General features: G+C 58.0%; 2 protein-coding genes across 3 annotated transcripts; both read right to left on the minus strand.

The window, feature by feature from the left end:
• Nucleotides 1-84: 84 nt before the first annotated feature.
• Nucleotides 85-4,678, minus strand: Ube2s (ubiquitin conjugating enzyme E2 S). The gene is made up of 4 exons (XM_070000619.1): nt 4,469-4,678; nt 3,857-4,004; nt 2,083-2,273; nt 85-854 (listed from the first exon to the last, which is right to left on the minus strand). Exons 1-4 carry the CDS (start codon nt 4,469-4,471, stop codon nt 525-527), a joined length of 672 nt encoding a protein of 223 aa, XP_069856720.1. The 5' UTR covers nt 4,472-4,678; the 3' UTR covers nt 85-524.
• Nucleotides 4,679-11,156: 6,478 nt separating this feature from the next.
• Nucleotides 11,157-24,939, minus strand: Shisa7 (shisa family member 7). Of its 2 annotated transcripts, XM_070000620.1 has the most exons (6): nt 24,655-24,939; nt 19,816-20,542; nt 18,117-18,268; nt 16,841-16,906; nt 16,078-16,227; nt 11,157-14,912 (listed from the first exon to the last, which is right to left on the minus strand). In XM_070000620.1, exons 2-6 carry the CDS (start codon nt 20,496-20,498, stop codon nt 14,269-14,271), a joined length of 1,695 nt encoding a protein of 564 aa, XP_069856721.1. In that variant the 5' UTR covers nt 20,499-20,542; nt 24,655-24,939; the 3' UTR covers nt 11,157-14,268. The 2 variants fall into 2 exon arrangements, with proteins under 2 accessions (XP_069856721.1, XP_069856722.1); XM_070000621.1 differs by lacking the exon at nt 16,841-16,906.
• Between the last annotated feature and the right edge of the window lie 6 nt (nt 24,940-24,945).

Genomic DNA, 24,945 nt, shown 5'->3' on the forward strand with positions numbered 1-24,945 from the left:
CATCAGACACTTCAGTTTGTTTGAATCCAACATGGAGTAACACTGATGGGTGTTGCAAAGCCGAGGAATTTGTGACAAATACATGGTATTGGTTGTGCCTTCCCCCAACAAAACGGTCAAAGTAGTCTGGCCTGGCCTTTGGGAGCACCCACACTGTCCAGTAACTCCCTGTCCACTGCCACTGAAGTCCAGTCTGGATAAGATGCCAGTCCAGGACTAGGCACAGCTGCTTCAAGGTGGTGAGCATAGAAAGGGGAGGGGAGAAGGGGACAGAAGCAGGTTCTAGGAGAAGGCTGTGACTCCCCACAGGACACATGGCCTAGGAGCAGAGCAGGGAGGCCAGCCACTCTGAGCCATAAAGTGGGCATAGAAATTGCTTTTCCAACTTTATTTAGAAAAACAAATCCAGGTCCCAGTGCCCTCCCAACCCTCCCCCAGCCCAGCCATAATTTAAATAACTTAGAGACAGAGTGGGAGAGAAGGAACAGATGGGGAAGAGTTGGATCAGGGGTGGGAAGAGCCCACTACAGCCTCCTTAGTGCCCGCTTCTTGTCCGTCTTTTTCTTGGCGGCCAGCTTCTTGTCTCTCTCGCCGGCATGCTTCTTAGCCATGGGCCCCTCAGCCCCTCCAAGAGCCCCAGGGACCATGGTGTCAGTGGAAGAGGCTGCAGAGGCACTGGCCAGGGCCCGGCTGGCATCAGGCCTCCCACTGCTGTGCCCACCTGCACCACCATGGATTTCTGTGAGCAAACGGGCTCGGGCAGCATACTCCTCGTAGTTTTCCAAAAGCAGGCGGCCAGCCTCCTCATTGAGTGCAGACTCGGGGTTAGGGTGGATCAGCAGGCACTTGATGGTCTGTGGGAAAGTCAGGGGAACCCAGAATCTGCAGAGCTCTGCAGCGGGCCAGCCTTGTGGCCTCTAGACTGACTGCCCCTAACCCAGCTAATTCCCTGGCTGAGCAGAGCTCTGACAGTCCCAGCACCAGTGGGAGCAGGAAGTCCTTAGCTGACAAGTGCAGCCTCCCCGAACCCTCCAAAAAATGAACAGGAAGGAGGTATGTATGATTTGGGGTCTGCTTACTGTAGAGCTCATCCTTTCTCACTGCCCTGAAGGAAACCTCAACTCCCTGTCTTCCCTACCATCTGCCCTAGGGGCTCATTAGAAATTGAGTTACAAAAATTTTAAGCTTGTAGGAGGAGTGGGAAGGCAGCAGGTAGTCTATGTGCTGTAAGTGGCCTTTAGAAACTGTGGAGTACTGGCCTAGACCATGCTCTCTGCCTCAGGAATGCTGGGCCCTGTGGGGGCATCGTGCACAGTATATGACACTGAGCAGAGCCACTGGCCACACCCATTAGATGCCTGCATTGACAACCCAAAATGTCTCCTGACAACACAAAATGTCCCTGGGGAGCAAAACCACCCCTGAGAAACACTAGTTAGGGGAGAAGAATCAAGACATCAACCTTGTTACTGCCAAGAAGAATAAGTAAATTCTGTACTTCACAGCAATGAAATTAATGGCATGCAAATTATCACAGCTTACAAAAAGAAAAACTGTCTAGCCAGGCATCAGTGGCTCACACCTGTAAGTCTGGCCACTCGAGACAGATCTAAGGATTGCTGGACAACAAAAGTTCCTGAGACTCTGCCTCCATTAACTACCAGAAAACCAGAGAAGTGCACTGTGGCTCAAAGTGGTAAAATGCAAAAAAGCTCAGGGACTGTCTAGGCACCAAGTTCAAGCTCCACGACCAACAAACAAAAAGCCTATAACTAGACAGTGCTGTCTGTCCGCCTGCCTGCCAGACTGTCCTACTGTTCAAACCTGCTGGCAAATGGCAAAGTGTGTCTTGACCCTGCACAGCAGTAGTCAGTCCCTGGCACTAACTCTTCTGGCATTTTCCAGGAAAGTTGGGAACCCGTGTGAATACCCACCCATTAAAGTATTGAGAGCGAAACTCAGATTTACCAGATTAAGAAGCACTCTACCACTTGTAGATTGGGTTTTAAGAGAACAGAACTCTGGCTTATTCATTACTGGGACCCTCAGAGGAAGAGAAGGGAAGCCCGGGGTAGAACTCACCAGCAGCACGTGTCGGATGCCCAGCTCAGCAGTCCAGTCCCTCTTGAGCACGTTGACACATATTTCACCATTGGCACCCACATTTGGGTGGAAGATCTTAGTCAGGAAGTAGCCCTTAGGTGGGGAGGCAGGAAAATCCTTCCCCAGTAGGAGTTTCATGCGGAACAGACCTCCAGCGTATGGGGTCCCCTCTGTAGTGGAGGAAAGACTAAGGAAGAATCCAGAATCCCATAGGGCTCAAGCCCTCAACAGTCTGGCTACAAAATAGGTGTCTGTACTGTGCTGGGGGATTCTTGAGGGCCAAAGGCCACACCACTTCCTCACACCTCAGAGATAGGCACTGACCTACAGCCCCACCTGTCCTTCACCATGAGATCCATTTTCTACTCAGACACTGCCCAGGCACACGTCATTTCCAGGAAGTAGGAGTCTAAGTGGCCATTTATCTCTTGGACAAATGGTTACACGGTCCTGCTGACCTAAGTCCTTCAGCACTTTACCCACCAGTAAACAGCTTTCTAATTTTCCAATTTGCTTGGACAATAAGATGTGGGAACCTGGCAGTCACACTCATCACAGTTCCCAAACCTGGCCCATCAGCAGCCTGGTCAGCTGCCCTCCAGGCCCTCTTTTAATCTGACCCCACGTCTAAGTATGGCTTCTCCACTCGTCTGCAGCTGCTCCACCAGGTCAACTGAAACTGCAGAGAACCAACTGCCAAGTCCCTAGTTTTTTTTTTTTTTTTTTTTTTTTTTTGTCGGTCGTGGGGCTTGAACTCTGGGCCTGGGCACTGTCCCTCAGCTCTTCAGCTCAAGGCGAGCACTCTACCACTTGAGCTACAGCACCACTTCCGGTTTTCTGGTGGTTTATTGGAGATAGGAGTCTCACGGTCTCTCCTGCCCGGGCTGGCTTTGAACCGCGATCCTCAGATCTCAGCCTCCTGAGTAGCTAGGATTACAGGCGTGAGCCACCAGCGCCCAGCTCCAAGTCCCTAGTTTTATCTCCACATCAACTTCTTTCCAAGTTCCTTAGAGGCCTAGAAGCTTAGAAGATCTCCCTCATCACTCTAGTAGCTACTTCTATTCTTGCAAAGCACCCAGGCCCATCTGCCTATCTTGGGCTTTCTGGGGAGCTTTGCCTTCCCATCTTCTGGGTCTTAAGTGCCTCAAACATCAGTGCAGCAAGAGGTGAATCCCTGTACCTGTCACTTAAACTCCACCCCACACCACACCTTCCTCCACCCACTAGTCAGCTCCTTAGCTGACTAGAAAGTCAGGTGACAAGTAGTTTGTATTAAACTACATTCTTGGTTGTGCTACAAAATACAATCATACAAAATACAATCACGTATAATCCTCGGCGGCTCCCCTACAATGTTGCCTAGTGCCCTGCAATGTCCCAGAGCCCCTGAGGGGACACACAGGAAGGATTCTCAGATCTCCCGATGGTCCCACCCTCCAGGACTTCGCTGAGGCGATTTCCAACGGCCTGGACTCTCCTCCCACTCCTACTTAATTACTCCACATCTCCAGGTCCAGAGGCCACACCTGGCAGCCTCACTCCAGCTCAGGGAAGATTCCCGGTAGCAGTCTCAGTGACCAGAAACACCTCAAAATTATGGGGAAAGGCCACATAAATACATTTTAAGTGCACAGCCATGCACAATACGAGGTGAGAGAGCACAGTGCCTGGGCTCCCGAGATGGGGCCTCTAAGGCCTCTTGTTGGTTCCACAGCACCATGGCGGAGGCCCGCCCCTTTCACGCCACACTCACCAGGGCCCTCGATGGTGACCTGCAGGTCAGTGAGGTCCTCCTCGTTGGGAAAAACCTTGATGCCATCCGGCGGATCTGCGGTCAGGGTGGTCACCTCCTTGTACACCAGGCGGATGATGTGGGGAGGCAGGTTCTCGACATTGGAGTTCTGGGCACGGGTAGGAGGGAAGTGAGCGGCGGGCTGGCGGCCGCGGCTCCGCCCCGGGCCTGGCCCTGGCTGTCAAGCACTCCGGGCCCCCGCGCCCTCGGCCGGGGGCCTCCGGGCGGGCCTCCGAGGGGGCTTCCGGAGGAGGCCCAATCAGCTCCCCAGTCCTCCCACACAGCCCGCGGCCCTTCGTGGGCCCCCAATGCTTCTTGGTAGGCCCGAGGCCTAGCCCATCCCCGTTTCCCGCCTACCCGGGCAGAAACCATCCTCAAAACCTCGGCTCAGGGCGACAAATGGCGACGGGGCGTATAGCGCCCGGTAACGCCCACGGGCGGGCCGAACGCCGCGGGCCTCCCAGGCCCGAGCCCCGCGGGGAGGCCCTGGGCCCCGCCAGCCCCTCCGGGGACGGCGCCGCCTCTTCCAGGGACCCCCGGCCGCCCCTCCGCGTCCGGCCCCCCCGCGCTCACCATGACTGCGGCCGGCCGGGGGCGGCTCCCCCCGGCCCCCTTCCTGAGCTCTCCGGGCGGCCGCTTAGGGCAGGGACGGGGAGGAGCCCAACCGCGGCCGCTGCGGCCCACACGGACCCGCTCGGGTTCCCTCAGCCTCCGACGCCCGCTCGCCCGCCCGCCGCGTACCGCACCGCGACACCGCTCCGCCCACCCCGTGCCCGGCCGCTCATAGCCGGACGCGCGCGCAGCGCCGACTTTTTATAAACACCTCAAGCCCCGCCCCCCCCCCCCTCGGGGCGCCCAGTTCCGCGAGACGTCAGCGCGCATGCGCCTTGGCGTTTCAGCGTTGTAACCCCTGAGCCCCGGGTGCGGGTGGGAGCGAGAGGCCCAGGTGGGGGCTGCGGGGCGGGCTGGCCAGGAAGGGCGCGCGACGTCCGGAGAGGGGGCCAGACGGGGGCCTGGGGAGCGTGGGAGCAGGGGGCCGGGGATGGGGACGGAGGGAACCGGCTGGGGACGCCGCTGATTGGGCCATTTGAATGAAACGCCACCACCGCCTGGCCCGCGCGCTCCCTGACGCCTAGGCAGCGCACTCGACTAACGGTCGCCGGGGACCGGACGGGGCGGGTGGGGTAGGCGGGGCCGGGGGGGTTTAAACACCTGATGGAAGGGTCGTGGCCCAATAGAGACGGAGCCCCGCCGTTTCGCATAGACCAGTCTTTGCCGGGGAAAGCGACCCGAGAGGCGGGCAGGGATGCAGACTGGCCAATGGGGACCTCGCTCGGCGCGGCTGCCGTTAACCTGCGGGTGCGCGCGCCTGCGTGCGTGTCGGTGGCGTGAACTGTCGCTCCCGGAGCCCCGCCCCGAGGCGCGGGTGGCTGCGGGAGGTCCGTCTGTGCTTTTCTGGGAGGCGCCATTTTGTGCTGTGACCTCGGTCCTTGAGAAGGGCCTGTGCCACACGGCCCTCCTGCGGTGTGTCACCTCGGACCTCGGCCAGGCCTGGGGTCCCCTCGGGGGTAGACGGGCCCCGGGGTCCCCAGGATCCCCGGGATGGATGGCGAGGGAAGGTCACCGAGGGCCGAGGCTTGGGAGGGCGTGTGCTCATCGCCTCTGACCAGCTGCGTCCTTCCTCTGTGGAGAAGGACGCGGTGGCCCGGAAAGAGGGCCCATCTTTAGTTAACAAACAACAAGGGCTGGGAAGGTGGCTCAGTGGTAGAGTGCTTGTCTTGCATGCGTGAGGCCCTGGGTTCGATTCCTCAGCACCACATCAGCAGAAAAGGCCGGAAGTGGCACTGTGGCTCAAGAGGCGGAGTGCTCGCCTTGAGCTGAAGAGCTGAGGGTCAGCGCCCAGGCCCAGAGTTCAGGCCCCACGACCGACAAAAAACAAAAATCCTGCAGTAAGAACTGAAATCAGAATCAGATGGTAGGCAGTTGACTGCACGTGAGCTTTGTAGGTGTTATCCTAGGGTGAGTCTGTCCTGTTTAACTGGCAAGGAAAATAAGGGAGGTAGAGGTGAAGTGACTCCCTGGGGGCCCCAGCCTTGACAAGGCAGAGCTTGATAGGACAGAGCTCTAGTTCAGAAATCCATCTAAATATTGGGCAAGGTGACACACACCTGCACTCCTAGCTCTTTTGAGACTGGGGCAAAGGGTTCATGAGTTTGAGACTGGCCTGGCCTACATAGTCAAACTTCATCTCATAAAACTAAAACAAGCCAGGTGCCGGTGGCTCACACCTGTAATCCCACTCAGGAGGCTGAGATCTGAGGATCATGGTTAAAGCCAGCAGGAAAGTCCATGAGACTTTTCTCTCCAATGAACCACCAGAAAACTGGAAGTGGTGCTTGTGGCTCAAGTGGTAGAGCGCTCACCTTGAACTGAAGAGCTGAGGGACAGGGCCTAGGCCCAGAGTTCAAGTCCCATGACTGACAAAAGAATGAAGTCATCATCCAAAGAAACAGACTGGTGCCCCAACTTGTGGTTCATATTATGTGTGTACTGTGGTACACCAGGGGCCTTTCTAATTTATGCACATGTTTGATCTTCCATAATCCTTGCAGGTAGACCCCTGAATTCATTCACCTACCAGGTGGCTACAAGATATTTTTGTATCCTGCTTTCACAGAACTTCCGTTCTCGTGGGGAGCCAGGCAGCAAGCAATCAAGTCTCTACTGTCACGTCAGAGGGTTGAGAATGAAGAGTATTGTCAACTCCCTGGGCTGCTGTCTGTCCTTGACTATTTAGGGAAGGCCTTTTGGAGGAAGCATCGTTTGGACCATGGAAGGTCTAGGAGAAAAGCATCAAGCAAAGGAAACAGCAGGTGTAAAGGCCTGGGGAAGGGATTGTGCTTAGGCTTAAGTGGATTTAGGGAAGCAAGCAGAAGCAGCCAGGCTAGGTTGGCCTGAGCCTAGGATAGTGGAGGACTTGAGCAGTGAGAGGTAAGGCGAACATAGTAGTTATTTATATATGGTGATGCTTCCTCAGCTGTGGTATGGGCCTTGGTTGTTCTTTTGTTTGTTTTGGTTTTTTTCCCTTGGTCAGTTGTGGGGCTTGGACTCTTAGCCTGGGCACTGTCCCTGAGCTCTTCAGCTCAAGTCTAGAGCTCTACCACTTTGAGCCATAATACCACTTCCGGTTTTCTGGTGGCTTATTGGAGATAAGAGTCTGAAGGACTTTCCTGCCTGGGCTGGCTTTGAATTGCGACCCTCAGATCTCAGTCTCCGGAGTAGCTAGGATTGATTACAGGTGTGAGCCACCAGCTTCTATCTGGGGCCTTGGTTTTGTATTTTGTTCTTGGTATGCCTGGGAAGGGCCCTGCTCATTTATTGGTGCCTTTAAATAGATCTGGGGCTCCCTCTAGTGGCAGATGCGAATGCTAGACCCCTGGACACAGAGACCTGGCATTGGGTTAAAGCTACGTGGCTGTGCCCCAGCGGCCTTCCTTGCCCGCCCACCTACACAAGTCCAGGCAGAACAGGTCATGCTTTGGGATAGAGGGTGTGAGCGGGGCGTTCAGACATCCCGTACAGGATGACAGGTGACATCATCTTAACAAGTCTTCAAAATGCCCTAGCCCCTTGTCTTAGCCCTGTACACCCTGAGAGGTCATAGTAAAGAATTAATTAAATGGCTGATATGGTGGCACACAGTTGTAATTCCAGCTCAGGCTGAGGCAGGCTGTTCACCTTGGCCAATCTGGGTTGCATAATGAGACCCTGTCTCTCCCGCCCCCCCAAACCCCCCAAAAGAGTGCCTTTTTTATGTTTATCCAGAAATTGAAGAAGTTCAAGTCTTGGATGATACTGAAAGGGGTTCAGGAGGTTTTGGTTCTACTGGAAAGAATTAAAATTTGGGCCAAAAATAGAAAATGAAAAGACATACTTTTTATTAAAAATAATAGGTTTTGTGTCAAGTGTTTTTGGTGTTTTGCATCATAGTAAACTTAATAGTTTTAACTTGTAAAACATAGTTTGTTTTCTTGATGATAGAAGGAAAGGTTACTTTTGTCGGGATTGTATGGAAACTTATTTTGTGTTTCTGCAATTGGTAGTTGAATGAAAATCTATCTGCTTTGTGAATACTTGAGACAAGTTTTAAAAAATCAGATGTACAACTCAATGAAGAGTATCTCTTTAGTTCTGCTTTAAAAAAGATGTTCCTGGGGCTGGGAAGGTGGCTCAGTGATAGAGCACTTGCCTTGCATGCATGAGGCCCTGGGTTTGATTCCTCAGCACCACATAAGCAAAAAGAAAAAAAAGCCGGAAGTGGGGCTGCAGCTCTAGTGGTAGAGTGCTAGTCTACAGCTGAAGAGCTGAGGGACAGCGCCCAGGCCCAGAGTTCAGGCTCCACGACCGACACAAAATAAATTAAAAATAAAAATAAAAAATGGTGGATGTTCCTTTTTTTTTTCTTTCTTTCTTTTCTTTCTTTCTTTCTTTTCTTTCTTTCCTTTTTCTTTTCTTTTTTTTGGGGGTCTGGTCGTGGGGCCTGAACTATGGGCCTGGGTGCTGTCCCTCAGCTCTTCAGCTCAAGGCTAGTGCTCTACCACTTGAGCCACAACGCCACTTCCGGCTTTTTTCTTTTTTCTTATGTGGTGCTGAGGAATCGAACCCAGGGCCTCATGCATGCAATGCAAGTGCTCTACCACTGAGCCACCTTCCCAGCTCTCTTTTTTTTTTTTTTTTTTTTTTTGGTGGTTGTTCTTGGAGCTTGAACTTTGGGCCTGGGCACTGTACCTGAGCTCTTCAGTTCAAGGTAGCACCCCACCACTTGAGCCACAGCGCCACTTCCAGCTTTTTCTGCTTATGCGGTGCTGAGGAATCAAACCCAGGGCCTCATGCATACAAGGCAAGCACTCTACCACTAAGCTACCTTCCCAGCCTTTCCAATTATTTGAATCATTAGGGTCACAGAGAATCTGACAAAAGTACTAGATTCTCCTGGGGTTGGTTGTGTCCAAATGTTAACTAATGTCAAAGGAATAATGAAGTTTGGAAAGTATCACTTGGGTCTGGGGACATGGCTCAGTGGTAGAGTGCCTGCCTAGCAAGTGTGAAGCCCCAAGTTCAAACCCGAGTACCAGCAAAAGTCAAAAAAGTATCATCTGGCTGGTTGGTGTGTGCATGTGTGCGCACGCCTGTAACTCAGCACTGCGAGGTTGATGCAGGAGGATCTCAAGTGTGAGGCCAGCCTGGGCTACACAACCCACACAGGCTACATAGTCTAAAAAAGGATGCATAGGTATTGAACTCAGAGCCCCATCTAAGCCATGCCTGCCCCCACCCCAAGTCCTTTTGCTTTCTGGTTGGTTTTTCAGATAGGGTCTTTTGTATTTACCTGTGCCGGCCTTGGAGGTGATTCTCCTACCTCTGCCTCCTGAGTAGCTGGGATTACAGGCATGTACCACTGTATTTAGCTGTAATCTGTCTTGTCTTCTTCCTCCTCCTCCTCCTCTTCTCTTTCTCCTTCTCCTTCTCAAAAATCACTTTATTCTAATTTATTCAAAGTAACACGTGAGCAGCTGCTTTCAGGAGCCCACACACTTGCCAGTCCTTGCCATATGGCTCTTCGTCAGTCACACCACCTCTTCCAGGGCCAAAGTAGTTAATAATGAGGGGTTCAACAGATAGTTCTATACCCTTTTCTTCCACCATCAGGTACATGTTTATCTTCACCTAACCTGATCCCCAGAGGCGATGTTCCATTTCTTGAGTTTGAACTTCTTGGTTGATGAATCCATGGATGATTCTGATTGTTCCGGCCGTCACTGAAACCCTTTGTGGAGCTGAGCTGAGCTGCATCCTGTTCTATCTCCAGCAAGGGCCACAGAGCTGCTGCCGCTCTGCTGGCTGGGTTCCCAGGGCTCCTTGGACAGATGTGAGCCTTGGAGGCCTGAGCAAAGCCCCAGCGATGGCACGACACCGTGTGGGCCTGATGGCCAAGACTCTGGCCAGCCAGCCGCCTTGGCACAGCTCTCCTTTGAAGGACCCTGCTTTGCCTCCTCAGTCAGCTGGGGTGATAGGCATGAGCTACTTGGACCTGACTAGAAGCATGGATATTTGGAGGGAAGGGATGTGGTGGATGGCAGACGTTGTACAGCTCTGTAAGCCTGCAGAGCCTTCAGAACACAGGCTCAGCAGAGGTGAACCTAAAAGCAAGTGCACACATCTGGCCTAGAAATGAGGAGTTGACAGCCCCCCCCCTCCCCGCCCCAAGTCAGGCACAGGTTAAGAATAGCTGTGCAGAGGCTGTGTTTACTGACACTGCCATGCTGGAAACGGAGCAAGTGTTAAGTTACAGAGATGGAAAGGCACTGCACATCCTGGCCGTGCCCTGGCCCAGTACAGCCCATGAGGGGGTGTGGTGGGGGAGGGGTAGCTCTCTCCTTGCTAACCATAAATGGATTCCCCAGCTGCTGGGTAAAGTCCCTGGGCAGTGAAGAGGCCGCTGAGCTGGGGTATCACATGCGGGCCTGCCCCATGAGAGAAGTGAGACTCCCTCATCCCCTCTCTCCTGGGCACAAGCTCTGTGAGGGGGATAGGCCAATCAGTACCATCTACTTTTTTTTTTTTGAGGGGGGTCCAGTCATGGGGCTTGAACTCTGGGCCTGAGCGCTGTCCCTCAGCTCTCCAGCTCAAGGTGAGCACTCTACCACTTGAGCCACAGTGTCACTTCCTGTTTTCTGGTGGTTTATTGGAGATGAGTCTGATGGATTTTGCTGCCCAGGCTGGCTCTGAACTGAGATTGTCAGATCTTAGCCTCCTGAGTATCTGGGATTCCAGGTGTAAGCCACTGGTGCCAGCCTTCCCTCTAGTATTTTTTTGCAGAATGATGAATAAACGAAAACATTTGGTTTCCTCTGTGGAAGCTTCCCTAATGGGCATAAACCCAGCCCTTTAGGGAAGACACCTCCTCTCCCTGCTATGGTCTGCAGCTGAGCTCTCAGACAGGTCACTGTATTTGGGAGGCAGACAAGGGAGGGCTGAGAGTTAGAGGCCAGCCTGCGATCAAGAGCCAGCCCCTCTCACAGAACCCAACCTCATTCTATGCCCTCCCCTCAGTCTGGCCATTGCTGAGGATAGTGGGAAGCCAGTGGTGCCCCGGCGAGCATGCAGGGGGGTAAGGGAGGGGCTCGCTATTCCTGACTACACACAGGTGGGGAGCACACCTCCTTTCCCCTTCTTTCCCCACAGGAAACGTTGGACCATGAGTCAGGAAAATGTTTATTTAAAAAAAAAATTAGCAATTTGAAGCTCCTCTGGCTGTCTCCCAGGAAGATCAGGGTTAGAGACCTGTGTTAGAGAGGACTGCAGGAGAGGGGTGCAGAGTTGTGGCGTGCCCCCTGGCCTGTCCCTGTCACCGGCATGCCAGGGTACATGTGCACATGTGAATATTCGCGGGGCGCCTCAGGGGTGGAGGGGACTCGGAGGCCAGCCCCCAGCTCTGGGCATGTGGAGGGGGACAGAGAGCAGAGTGGCTTGCCGGCTGCCTGGAGCCTCTCCACACTATGGCTTATTCAAGGTAAAGAGGCCGAGGCTAGAGCAGGAGCAGAGGGCAGGGCTGGAGGCCAGACCCCCAAACCCAATGTTGGAGCGGTCATGGGGGAGAGGGTTGTACAAAAGCTTTGGCCAGGAACACCCCAGATTCCAGGGACTGGAGAAAGCTGAGTGTCCCGTGGGGGTGGGAAGTGGAAGAGTTCATCCAGGCATGGATGGCCTCTCCAGCTGGCTCCTCTGGGCTGGCCTGTAGAAGGGTGGAGGAACTCCCTCCTTCCCCCCATCAGCCATCAACAAGGAGACCAAAAGCCAGGCCTGGGGCTTGGGTGGATGGAGCTGCGGGGTATGTGAAGAGCCTCTGGCCAGGATCTGCCCCAGGCTTGTCGGGAAAGGATGAGCTGGGGGTGGGGGTGGGGGCGGCAGCATTTTCGGAGAGACATTAAGAGGAAGGGGCGGCCCAGGGGAGGGAGAAGAGGCCCCCCCACACCTCGCCCTGGGGCTGGGGGAGCATGTAGCCCTTTAAGAGTGGGGAATGGCCGCCCCTGCAACATGGCTATATACAAAGATCTGGGGACAGATTGTGTGCTGGGCTTTGGGGACTCCCTGAACACCCCTCCGGCCCTGGCACTCCCTGGTATGCTGGGGGGAGGGGGAGGAGGACCCTCCACCCCTGCAGAAACCATGGCTCTCAAGCAGAGCTGCCCAGGCCAGGCCAGCCCAGAGCAGTGCTAACAGTGCCAGGTGAGTTAGGTTGTTGGCTGCTGGCCCTTCCCGGCGAGCTCTGATCCAGGGGGTGGGGGAGTGGGTGGGAGAGTGGGGGAGTCAGAGGACAGTGATGCCCTCCAAGGCTGGCCAGCCCCACCTCTGGTGGCCGGGAGAGGTCGCAGGATGGGCCCCATCATGGATGGGACAGCTGTGGAGGGCAGCAGGCTTCTTAGGAGGAGCCTGTATGTCCTCACCAGCGGGTGAGACCTGGCAGAAGCCATATCTGCACAGAGCTGACCCCAGCTTTCACCCAGCTCAGGAGGGAGGCAGCGACGACATCATGGAGTAGGGCCGGGGATCTCGGGGGGGCAGCTGACCCCAGCCTGGTTCATGGGAGTGTGGTGCTAGTCCACCCCCCTCCCTCTCCTGGGGACAACTGCAAGTGCCACACATCCCTGGGAACAGCCAAGATCTGGCCTGTCCCAGCCTTTGGTCCCTCAGATGGACATTTCTGGCGGGTGATGGCATACAGATGCAGTGGAGCCTGGACAGCAGGGACCCTGCGGCTGAAACACACACTGGAAAATGATGCTTCCCACTGCCCCAGGTCCTGGTGTGGAAGTAGCAGGTCTCGTGGATGGCGACAGTCTTGGCTCTCATGGTTCCTAGGGGGGAGGGGACGACGCCACAGTGGTGACATCACTGGCTCCCAGGGGCATGGGACGTGGGGACACTGCAATGGAAGCTGACCCGAGGAGATGATGACACCGTTGGCTCTTGGGGTGCTAGGGGAGGAGGAGAGGGAGGACACCGCAATTGCAATGCATCGTGGGAAGCGATGCGATGACATCACAGCTGTGGGGGACCTGGGCCTGAAGGTGTATGTCATTTCCCCTGGGAAGTGATGGCACCCTAGCTGGAGTGACTCTGGGAAGCATACATCCTTGGTCTTAGCCAGTCCCGACAGAATAAGCTGAGGACATCGCTGTCTGCACTGACCCCTAGGAGATGACAACATCACCACCGTCATGGAATTTGGGGAGATGACAGAGTCATGGATGAAGGAGTCACCATGAGTCCTGGTAAATCCTGGAAGAGAGTGGCACACTAGGTGATCCCAGGCAGTGACACAGTTAACATTCGTGTGTGGTGACACTGGTACTGACGATGATGGGAGGTCAGTGGCGCCCACACACTGACCCTTCCCCTCTAGGAGGCTAGGCCTCTGTCCACAGGGCCGATGATGTCTCTAGATTCGGCAAGAAGAGGTGATGCCAGCCTTTGGTGGGCAGAGCAAACTTGGAGCGGAAGTCCTTCCCCTAGAACTGTCCCAGGAGCCGCTGCACAGCACAGGACCCTGAGGCCGGCCTCCCTTCAGATGTCCGTAGGGTCAGGAACATCAGCCCCAGCCCGAATCACAATGGGACAAGTCAGGGCATGGGGACTCCGCGGGAGCTCTTGGGACGACCCTGCAGACAGAGTGCTGGCCCAGCCGATGCGCCTCAGAGGCACCTGACGCCTTCCCAGGGCCGCTGGGGGTCTGCCAGGCCCAGCTCACACATCACACTGCAGGAAAGAGGCAATGGCCATGTCCCTGGGGGTGTACCGTGTCTGCCGATGAAATCACAGGAAGAGGCACTGTCCCTCCAATGGTGTCATAGGGCAAAACAACCTGCTGTGGTGCTGTCATCACGGGGAAGGCGGAGAGGAGACGGATCTGCAGGGGGACCCAGTGGGCAGGATGATTTCCCCCAGGGGCGGGGGTGGGGGAGATGGCTTTGTCTGAAGGGATGGCATCAGGCGATGTCTCAGGGCAAGGGCCGTCTCTGCAGTTGCATCATAGGATGGACTCAGTCTGGAAGGAAGGTGGCTCGGGCAAGGCCTTGTCTGCCCTGCATCACCTGGAGGTGATACCACAACCCCCAGGGCCAGCCTCATGGGCGGGCCCCTTCCTCGAGGGAGGGAGGCATGGCACAAACAGTTCTAGGAGGAGGATCTGGTCTGCAGAGTTCGAGAGGCAGGCTTTGGCTCCGGCCCCAGGGCCCTTGTGGGTGCCAGGCGCCTGGAGAGTGGCCTGCGGGAAGGATCCTGGCCTGGGGCCCAGGACCGCCCGGCCTGCCTCAGACAGTCACTTCATTCTTGCTGGCCGTGCGCAGGTGCTGGGGCAGATGGTGGCCGGGGATGAACTGCAGCTGCTCCAGGGTGCCTTGGCGCTGGAAGGGTGGCCTGCGGGCCAGCGTGCCTGCGCCCCCTCCCGCGTCCGCCATCCAGGCGGGCTGGGGCGAGCCGTGCAGGCCGTGGTGGTGGTGGTGGGCGAGCAGGCCTGAGGGTGGCGGCAGGCCGTGCAGCGGAGTGGGCGGCCCCCCAGGCCCCAGCAGCAGGTTGGAGTGTGAGGCAGCCAGGCCGGCCCGGGCCGGGGGCTCGGGGGGCAGCGCAGGGCTGCGTGGGGGGGACAGCAGGTGCTCACGGCTCTGGCGCAGGGCCTCGGGGGAAGACAGCAGCAGGTGCTCCTGCGACACCAGGCGTGCGCGGGGCAGTGTGAACTCGCAGCGCGAGGCCCGTGCGTCGCCCAGCAGGTGCTCCTGAGACATGACCCGTCGCGGGTGGGGCGCAGGCGCCAGGCCCAGCTCCTCCGGGCTGCCCCAGCCGTCCACGCGGTAGCCACCCCCCGTGCCCGGCCTCCGCAGTGCATGCAGGGGCAGGGTCCCGCGGGGCATCTCCAGGTGCCGCCGCTTCAGATAGGCATCATCCAGATCCTTCTCGGCTGGGGGGAGGCGGGGCGGGAAGGCCAGGTGTGGGGTGTGTAGGGGTCCCGTCCAGCCTCCCCATGGCCCGCCTACCCTGGAGTCTGGTCAATCAGAACCGCTACAAGACCTGCCCTCACGGGGGAACCATAAAGACTCTGCTCTGCCAGGAGACTAAGTTGGTAGAATGGTTAGCCTTAAAAAAGAAATCATTGCCGGGCGCTGGTGGCTCACGCCTGTAATCCTAGCTACTCAGGAGGCTGAGATCTGAGGATCGAGGTTCAAAGCCAGCCCGGGCAGGAGAGACCGTGAGACTCCTATCTCCAATAAACCACCAGAAAACTGGAAGTGGCGCTGTAGCTCAAGTAGTAGAACACTCGCCTTGAGCTGAAGAGCTGAGGGACAGCGCCCAGGCCCGGAGTTCAAGCCCCATGACCGACAAAAAAAAAAAAAAAAAAAGAAATCATTGAGGCAGCTGGGCTTGGTGACGCATGCCTACAATCCCAGCTGGCCTACATAGCCAGGTTAGGGCTCAAAAAAAAAAAAAAAAAAATCTTGGGACAGTCTTTGCCATCAGGCGGGGGAATTTCTGAAGACGAGGCCAGCTGGTTGCGTAGGAACGCTAAGGTGAGTAAAGCCCCGCAGGTGCAGGCAGGCTCATACCTGGGTTTAGCCAGCTCTGAAGCTAGACACTTGGAGATGAATGCTTCTCCTTAAGTTGTAGCTATACAAGTTGAGCACAAGTCCCCCAAAGTACAATAGGCCTTGGCAGTAGAAATTATGTATATTTCTGCTTTTTTTTTTTTTTTTGTCAGTCGTGCATCCTGAACTCGGGGCCTGGGCGCTGTCCCTCAGCTCTTCAGCTCAAGGTTACCACTTGAGCCACAGCGCCACTTCTGCCTTTTTCTGCTTATGTTGTGCTGAGGAATCGAACCTAGATCCTCATGCATGCAAGGCAAACACTCTACCACTGAGCCACCTTTCCAGCCCCTATGCATGTTTCTGAAACCCACCCAGGTAGTCCTGATACAAAGTAAGTTCAAAGGATTCTGGTGCAAACCTGGAGAAAAGCCCAGGAGAGGAGCCAAACTTGAGGACTTGCAGGCCACTGTCCATGGTCCTGACCCCAGCCCCTGCCCCTCCCGCCCGAAGCCCGACCCCCAAGCTCCCTTCACCTGCACTCACCCAACCTCTTGAGGGAGGAGTAGCGGTTGAGCTCCGATTTCATAGCAGCCTCGTAGGATGGGGGCAGATGGGAGAGGTTGTGGAAGGATCGAGAGCAGGACAGTGTGGAGTAGTGCAAGTTGGGGCTGGGCGGCGGCATGGCCCGCCAGTCTGCAGCAGAGGAGGCAGGCCAGGTCAGTGTGGCATCTCTGCCCTCCAAGAAGCGGTCCAATCCCATCTCCTCCCCTGCTCACCCCCAGGAGTAGGCCCCAGTCCTCCCCACTCAGACCCAGGAGACTGGGCCTCGGCTCTTCTCTTCCTTCAGACCCGGGGGTCCAGAACCCAGTCCTATTCCTCAGACCTTCAATCCCAGGCCCCAGGCCTCTTCTCTCAGACTCAGGTGTGCAGCCCCAGCCCCTAGGTGGGGGAGTTAGAAACCTGGAAGTCCAGCCTATCAAGCCTCATCATTTCAGGGACCCTCTACCTCTTCCATCCTAGACAGGTTTGTGGTGCAGGAAGGAAAGCACTTTCCAACACGGGGACCCCGAGGCCTTGCCCCAGGCTGGGGCAACGTATCCCACGTCTTCACCCAGCCAGGGTGAGGAGAGATGACTTCTGGTGTCCTTCAAGGACACTAGCCTGCCTCACTGGCTGGCCACACAGTCCCACCATGAGTGGGGCTCACGGGCTTTGTCACAGGCTCCACCCAGCACCTTCAGCAGGGAGGGGAGGCCCTGCTTCCCCAGCAGCCGCCGCCGCCGCCGCAGCCCCAGCTTCTGCATACCCAGAGTGGCGGCCTGGTGCTTGGGGCTGTTGACGTTGAGGTGCAGGTAGTTGTGGTGGAGGTTATCTGAGGGACCGAGAAGGGAGGCGATGTCACTGCCATCGCTGTACCCACTGGGACTGCCACCCTAGCTGCTAGGAAGACCCTGGTTTGGTGCTTAGCCTCCTCCCCCCCTTCCCCAGTATCTCCCATTTCAAGCCTGAACCATCTGTAACACTCAGTAAACTGAGGCTGAGAATGTGCAGGGTGAGTGTGTGGGCAGAGACTCGTGGCTGGCTTATAGATTGGGCTGTCCCAATACCCACCCGACAATGCCTAGACCAGAGGTTGGTGTCTCTTTGCCATCTCCTTCCCCTTCACCCCCACATCCTTCATCCCCACATCATTCCTGGAGACCCCCATCCTGCCAGCCTGTCACCGGGGTCAGACCCGACCACCGTCTCTGCCCTACTGCTTGCCCCTTCCAACAGCTGGCCCTCACCCAGGACAGAGGAACCTGTGGCCTTGTAGCCTGGCCCCAAGCTGGCACCTGCAACCTCAGCTCCTGTCCCCCTATAGTCCCTTCTCTGGGAGGTCTGTGTGAGCCAGAAGAACCTTGGCATGTGCTGCTTGGGATCCCTTCCCCGCCCCCTTCACCTCCTTCTGCCCCTCTTCACCAGCTTCCACACCTCTTTCTCACCAACCACTCTTCAAACTCAATGCCCCCTTCCCCCAGCCTGCTCCCAGGCCTCTTTCCCCTCATCCATCTCCTGACTGCGCAGGTCTCCTACTCTAAGCACCTCCGTGCCTCCCCACTGCCCTCTGTATCAAGGCAGAGCCGGGCTTGGCCTGGCACCCAAGGCCTCACAGTCCACCCTTTCTCCTGGGCCTCAGAACTGGTGGCCTTGGAAGAACGCTGTGCCAACCACCTAGAGCTTCCAGTGCTCAGCAGCTCTGGTCATCCTCCCGCCCTAGGCTCAAACAAGCCACTAGGGGAAGCCGTCCTCCCCTTCAGACCACAGTACATACACCCTTTCCGGCTGCCCCACTCAGCGGCCTGGCCCAGCAGGAAGAATGGGGAGTAGGGGAATGGAAGGGTGGGGCGGGGCTACATGCACAGGGCGGGGCCTCGGTAACAGAGGGCGGGGCCACCAGGAGGGCAGAGCCAAATGGAAGGGTGGGACTTGGGGAAGTGAGCCTGGCCAACTGGGGTGGGCACCGCCCCATGGAATGGGAGCAGGGACAAGGGGCATGGGGCGGGGCCCTGAGCTCGGCCCCAGTCACGCCTCCTACTCACCGAGGTTGGAGGGCTTCACTGTGTTGTAGAGATTCTTGGGCGTTCTGGGCATGCTGTCAGATACCCCAAGGCCTGGGGTCAGGGAGCTGCTCCGGGAGCGGTCCGGGCGGGCCCCAGGCCCCGCCTGATGCCTCAGGATGTCTACCAGGGCCCTACAGATGGCAGTGGGGTGGTCAGTGTTGTGGACTGGGCGTGGGGAGAGGCCCTCTCCTTTGGGGGGGGTCCACCATCCACTCGATGGCCAGCCTGGCCCATGCACCTTCCGGCGCAGCCCTCTCCCAGCTGCTGGGTCCCCAGCCCCTCCGCAACCTCTGCTCTGGACCCCATTCAGGGTCCCTTTGACTCTTTCCTCATGACGATAGGTCCCTATTCGTCCTCTTACACGGACCTCACTCCTCTATGCAGGTGGTCATGTCCCGGTGGGAAGCCTGGCAGGCGCCCAATCCCAGCTTGCTCCTTCTCACCCCTCCCCATCCCTGCCCACCCGCCCCTCCCCTCCCCACCACTCACCCCTGCCTGCTCCTCCCCACCGCCGCCGCCTCCTGGAATGACCTCCCCAGATTCCTGCTCGTACATTTACCTGGTCCATTTAGTCTAAAGCGGCATTCCATCCCTGACATCCCCAAGCCTTTATGTTCTTCCTGAGACACCAGTATCCAGAATTATAATGCATACATATGTGTTGGGTGACGCTGCCTCGGATCGTTAATGAGCGCTTAACTCTGCGGATTACACGAATCAACTCAGCCTTCATTGCCATCCGAATGGCGGGAGGACGGTTCGAGCCCTCTTCGTACAGGCAAGGACAGGGAGGCACAGAGAGATGAACTAATGTCCCCAGCCTCACAGAGCTCGCAGGCCTGGGCTTGGGCTTGGCAAGAAGGGTTGGGAGGTTGTTTGGCTCAACCCTGTGTGTACTCCAGCTCCTGGCCCACGAAAAGTGCTTTTAAAAATATTTGTTGAGGGGCTGGGAAGGTGGCTCAGTGGTAGAGCGCTTGCCTTGCATGCCTGAGGCCCTGGGTTCGATTCCTCAGCACCACATAAGCAAAAAAAAGAAAAAAGCCAGAAGTGGTGCTGTGGCTCAAGTGGTAGAGCGCTAGCCTTGAGCTGAAGAGCTGAGGGACAGCGCCCAGGCCCAGAGTTCAGGCCCCACGACCGGACCCCCCCCCAAAATATATATTTGTTGAAGCCGGGCTCAGGTGCCTCACTCCCATAACCCTAGCTACTTAGGAGGCTGAGATCTGAGGATAGCGGTTCGAAGCCAACTCGGGCAGAAAAGACGGTGAGACTCTGGCCTCCAATAAACCGCCCAAAAGCCAGAAGTGGAGTGCAAGCTCCACTTGTGGAAAAAGCCAAGTGAGAGTGGGAAGCCCTGAGTTCAAGCCAGAGTACTGGCGGAGCGAGAGTGAGAGCGACAGCGAGAGCGAGAGGGAGAAATATTTGTTGAATGAATGAGGGCCTGAGTTCCCTCAACCCATCCCTCAACTGTTAAGAGGCTCTGTGCCTCTATTCTCTGAGCGAGCTGGCTGTTCACCTCCCTGGACGCTGGTCCCAACATCCTGTTCGGCGGCCTCGCCCACACAGACCACGCCCACCAGAGCCTTCTGTATAGACCACGCCCACCTGGAGACCACGCCCACCAGAGCCCCCACATGAAGACCACGCCTGCCGCCAAAAGCCCCGCCCACCGCAAACGCACCTGGGCACGTTGATCTCCCGGTGCGCCCGGGGCCCACGCGACGCCTTGCTGAAGGCCACTTTGGCGCCAACGCCCACGGCCAGGGCGAAGCTGATGACCCCGCACACCACGTAGGCCGTGCTGCCCCCTGGGCCCTCGCCCCCGCGGCCCCCCGCGCCCCCGGCCCGGCCCCCTTCCAGCCACCCGGCCTGGCCGGGCCCGGGGCCCCCGCCCGCGCCCCCCGCACCCCCCGCGCTCCCGGCCAGCGGCGGCGGCGTGGTGGCCCAGCGCGGCGTGTCGTAGTTGGAGCAGGAGGCCTGCGCCAGGCGCATGTGGCGGTGCTCGCAGCAGAAGCGGTAATGGCAGGTGCCGCAGCAGAAGCGGAAGGAGCCAGTGCTGCAGTTGAAGGTGGCATCGTACTGGCCCATGACGTCGTAGTAGCCGTGGCACAGCTCGGCGGGCGGGGGCGCCCTGGCCGCAGCGCCCGCGCTGCCCGCGGGGCTGCTCCGCGTGCCGTTGGCACCCGGGCCCGCCGCGCCCCCGCCGCCCGCCAGCGCCCCGGTCAGGCGCCGCAGGTGCGCCAGCAGCGCGGGCAGTGGGCCGGGGGCCGCCACTGCACTCGAGGCGTTGGACGGGCGCGCCCCGGCCTGGCCAGTGGCCGAGGCCAGTAGCACCATGGTCCCGAGGAGCAGCAGAGCCGACATGGCTCGGGTAGGGACGCCAGGCTGCGCCGGTCCGAGGGCGGAGGCTGGAGAGGGGCGGAGGAGGGGGGGAGAGATGAAGGAGGGAAGAGGGAGGGAGAGCCAGGGTGGGATGCAAGCCGGAGGGACACGAGGGGGGACGGGAGGAGGGGAACGGGAGGAAGAGAGAAGAGAGAAGCCGTCAGGTGGAGGAGGTAGCTCCGGACGGGCGCCCCTCCTGCGCTTAGTAGGGTGTTTGGCATCCCCATCCCTAGACCCAAGATATCCCCCCTCTGCCCAGGGAGTGGGCACAGGCATCTCTGGCTGGGAACCCATCCATATGGCCTTCAGCCCCCCAAATGCCTGTCCAGCCCGTCTCCTGTATTCAGTTATGTCTCTGCCTGTCTGTCCATCTCCCAGTGTCAGTAGAGTGGTAGTGTGGTTCATCCTGCTGCACCCCCACATCCCAGCTGCCCAATAGCTCTTAGGCAAGCCCAGCCCCGGGCTGGCCGCCCCATCTGTAAAGTGGGGTGAGGGTGCTGGGCACAAGGTGGTTGGGTGCTGACCCCGGCTCCTGCACACAGGAGCTTGGAGCCTGGCCCAGCCAAGTGTTTCCCCCAAGAGTGTTTATTGCTGTCTTGAGCTGCAGAGGAGACACAGCCGGTGAGGGGCGAGGGGCAGAGGGAAGTGGGAGTCCGGAGGTGGAGGGGTGGGTCTTCCTACCATCTCCATGGCAACTGCTCAGGCAGACCCAAGCCTTGCCTGTCCAAGTGGGCAGGAGTGGTTTGGGGGGGGGGGTGGAGAGGAGGCCTGTCCTCCCTCCTTCAGGGAGGGTGGGCAGGCAGGACAGGTGGGTGCTTCAGAGCTGGGACTACAGGCAGAGCTGGGCGCTGGGTATCTTTTCTCTGAGCTGCCTCCAATTCAGGAAGATCTTGACAGCTGTCACTTCAGGACGGCTGCTCAGAGGCTTGCTCCTCAGGGATCAGGGCCTGCACTCATCCCACACAGTGAGAGGGACACAGAACTGTTTTGCAGGTGCCCAGCTGACCCATGCCCACTAGACATCCTTCTTACAATGAGGGTGATGCATGTAATACCGACTTATTGATGAAACATGTGAACTCATGAAGGGGCTGGGCCTGGTGGTGCACACCTGTATTCCTGGCACTCAGAAAATAAGGCAAGAGGATGTTGAGTTTGAGGCTAGCCTAGGTTACAAAGTGAGTAGGAGGTGAGTGTGGCCTATGTATGGGATTATGAAGGAAGCCTGGACAAAGCAAAGGCAGTGCACTCAAAGGACGGGTGGGTGGGATTCATTCAGTAAACATCTTTCAAGTGTTTTTATTTGTCCCTTTCCCTCAGGGGTGTGCACCGCCAGGGACACACTGTCAATCCAGCGGCTGGGACGGGTGGGTGGGATTCATTCAGTAAACATCTTTCAAGTGTTTTTATTTGTCCCTTTCCCTCAGGGGTGTGCACCGCCAGGGACACACTGTCAATCCAGCGCCTGGCAGTGGGGGCGAGGGGAGTTATGTGGCTCAGCTAGCTCCACCCTCTTCCACCTGGGATCCACCTCGCCCTTTGAGCTCCAGTCTGGTCCTATCCATGAACTCCAGCTGACAGCACTCAAACTCAGCTATGGGGCTGGGCTTGGAACCTGCATCTCCAGACACTGAGGCCTATAAAATATGGATGGCTTAATCTTCACACAGAGATGTGAGTTCTCTCTCTCTCTCTCTCTTCCTCTCCCTCCCCTCTGTCCCTTCCTCTTCCTTCCTCTCTCTGCCTCTCTCCTCTTCAACCCTCCCACCTTCCAGGAGTTGCTCTTGCACACAGCCTGTGAATTCCTTCATTCACTGGAGGCTGCCAAGGATAATTGGGCAAGTTGCACACTGCACAAGGGGGTCCAGCTGAGAGGCTCCAGTCCAGCTGGGTTCTCCTTTCCAAGGTGTCTGTGGCCGGCTAGCTGGGCACAGTGCCCTTTCAGCCTCTCACCACACGTCAGCTGCCTGTCAAGCCATAGATTCACAAACCATAGACTCACACACTTCCGGGACGGCAGCCTTCACCTCAACTGCTCAAAGGCTGCCTTTGGACTACCAGCACTTCTCACTCTCCACTGGGTGCTGGCCCCTGGCTGGGCTCTGTGACCCCATCATCCCCCTCTGCTAACAGAATCTTACTGTCCCCTGAAACTGTACCCCTGGGACAGGCACACCTCCAGTGATTGCAGGGGTGGCACCCAGCTACACTTATACATGCCCAGTCTTTGTACATCCCCTGAGTGCCAGGCTGCACCTCCAGTGTGGACAGAGGACACTAGTTAGATTCAAGGATTCCCTGGCCTGGAACTTCCCCAGGCTGACAGTCCTGAGACAACGCACAGCAGCACAGCACAGGGCACCCAGACAGGACACCAAACACAGCACCCAGACACCCCACAGCTGCTGAGCCTGATGGCACACCTGTAGCACCCTCTTGACACACATGTATTCATGCACACAGAGCCATGTATTTCCACACATCTCCACCTACAGCACACAAGATAGAACCTGATGCTCAGCAGCCACACACAGCTCAAGAGCTGACCCTAGGACTGGAGATGGCCTTCAGTGCACAGAACATGCCTGCTGTGCCCATGCCCTGGGTTCTCCTCCCCCCAACCCCCACGCAATAAACAGTATAAAAGCAAAAAGTAAACAAAAACAACAAATGCCACCAAAAAAAATGGGCCCACACCCATGACCAGGTAAGTCTGAAGCTGGCAGGTGACACCCCACCAGGCCCCAGCTGTGCCCAGACTCCCACAGTCTGCTGCTGCCCTCCCAACCTTGCTAGCTAGGGCAGCAGGAGAGCAGCGGACTAGGTATGCTGGGCCGCACGGCCACCCAAGGGTCCTGCAGCTGCAGCAGGAAGAAGGGTGCAGGAGAGCCAGAGCCCCAGGGGAGGGACAGATCCTGAACAGTCCAGAGAGAGGGGACACAGGGCCTGAGGTGGGAGAGAGAATGTGATGGAGGGGGAAACTAAGAACCTGGGGGAATCAAGGTACCAGTGTGGGACAGAGAGAGACGAATGCCCAGCAAGGAGTTAGAAACCCACAGAAGGTGACACAGGGTAGGAGGAGCAAGGGAAGAAACAGAGGGTGCCAGGGGGACAGTGGAGCAGAGACAGAGAAGAGGTAGAGACCTACAGAATCGGGACTCAGAAACTAGGGAGGGCTGGTGAGAGGGGGCACAGAGACCACCAGAAAGGATCAGAGACTCCGACATGGGCGGAGTGGGGTCCACAGGTGGAGACGGGGTTGAGGGTACAGTGGGGGCAGGGCAGAGGATGAGGGGCGTCCAGGATCCTCCAGAAGGTTGAGGGTCGGGGGGCCTTTGGGGTGCATCGCAGAGCAGAAGATGTGGTAGGAAGAGGGACGGGGTAGGGAGGGACACAGGGTCTGGCCCGCACCTCGACGCACAGTCCCGGTCCTCGGGGGTCTTTGCGGCCCCAGCCCGGTCCCTGGCCTCCAGGTCCATGGCTGATGGGGCCCAAGGGTCTTGGTCTCCCGGGGTTCCCCCCACCCCCGCACCTCCCGGGTCCCTGTCACATGCCTTCGCGGCCCCCGCCCGGCTCGGCTGGCGGCCGGTTGCCCCATCCGCCCCCCTCCCCCTTGAGGGCCCGTCCCAGGGCTTCGACTCTCGCGAGGGTCTCTGTCCCGTTCGCGAGCGCGGCCGTCCCCCACCCCTGCCTGCTGCCCCCCGCTTTTGGAAGGGGTGGGCGGGGGGCGCTGCAGCCGGAGCTGTGTTCCCAGCGCAAAATAGACTCAGGTTGCCATGGTGACGCGAGCGCGGGCCCCGAGACGCAGCTCCGGGCTGGGGTGCGGAGGGGACACCTGGATCCGGAAGGCGGGGGCTGGGGTGCCGACACCTCGCGCCGGGACTCCCAGGGTGGGCTCTGGGATCGGTGGCACCGGTTTGGCTCCTGCAGCTGGGGGATCTCAGGGGTGGGGGACGCCTCAGGGGCCCCCCAGATCTCAAGAAGGGGCTCCGTGGGGTTTCGACTCTCCGATCCCCAAGGGCTGCAGAGCGCTGGGACCTCCTGTGTCGGTGCCCGGCTCCTGCGTCCGGGGAACCGGGGCCTTCTGAGCCGCCGCAGCCCACCCTCCCCCCGCCCACTCTTCCGTCGGTCCACTCACCTGCCTGTCTCTTTCTCCTTGTCCCCGTGCCTCGGTTTCCCCTCCGTACCGGGTGTGGTCGCGCCCGCCTTCCGGATGCAGGATCCTGGGGGAGTCGGGGGTGTTAGCGTGGGGGCCGAGCACGGGAGGCAGCGCGCGTGTCTGCGAGCAGCGGGCCGGCTGCGCGCGCCGGTGCGGCGGGGAGGGGGGGGAGACGCGGCGGTGCGGGCTGCGACCCCGCCTTCCGCACAGATGTGGCTTGTGCATCCAGCTGGCTGGAGCCAGGAAGAGGCGCCTCCCCCTCCCCACCTG

The sequence above is a fragment of the Dipodomys merriami genome, unplaced genomic scaffold, assembly GCF_024711535.1.
Source record: "Dipodomys merriami isolate MVZ:Mamm:240054 unplaced genomic scaffold, mDipMer1.0.p SCAF_57, whole genome shotgun sequence".
Taxonomy (NCBI): domain Eukaryota; kingdom Metazoa; phylum Chordata; class Mammalia; order Rodentia; family Heteromyidae; genus Dipodomys; species Dipodomys merriami.

Coding starts and splice junctions, on each gene's coding strand:
- Ube2s (XM_070000619.1), bottom strand. Junction 2,274..3,856: donor GGTCACCATCGAGGGCCCTG/GTGAGTGTGGCG, acceptor CCTCCACTACAG/AGGGGACCCCATACGCTGGA. Junction 855..2,082: donor GCATCCGACACGTGCTGCTG/GTGAGTTCTACC, acceptor ACTTTCCCACAG/ACCATCAAGTGCCTGCTGAT.
- Shisa7 (XM_070000620.1), bottom strand. CDS start 20,498: ATGTCGGCTCTGCTGCTCCTCGGGACCATGGTGCTACTGGCCTCGGCC. Junction 16,907..18,116: donor AGTGAAGCCCTCCAACCTCG/GTGAGTAGGAGG, acceptor TCGGTCCCTCAG/ATAACCTCCACCACAACTAC. Junction 14,913..16,077: donor CTCCTCCCTCAAGAGGTTGG/GTGAGTGCAGGT, acceptor GCCTCCCCCCAG/CCGAGAAGGATCTGGATGAT.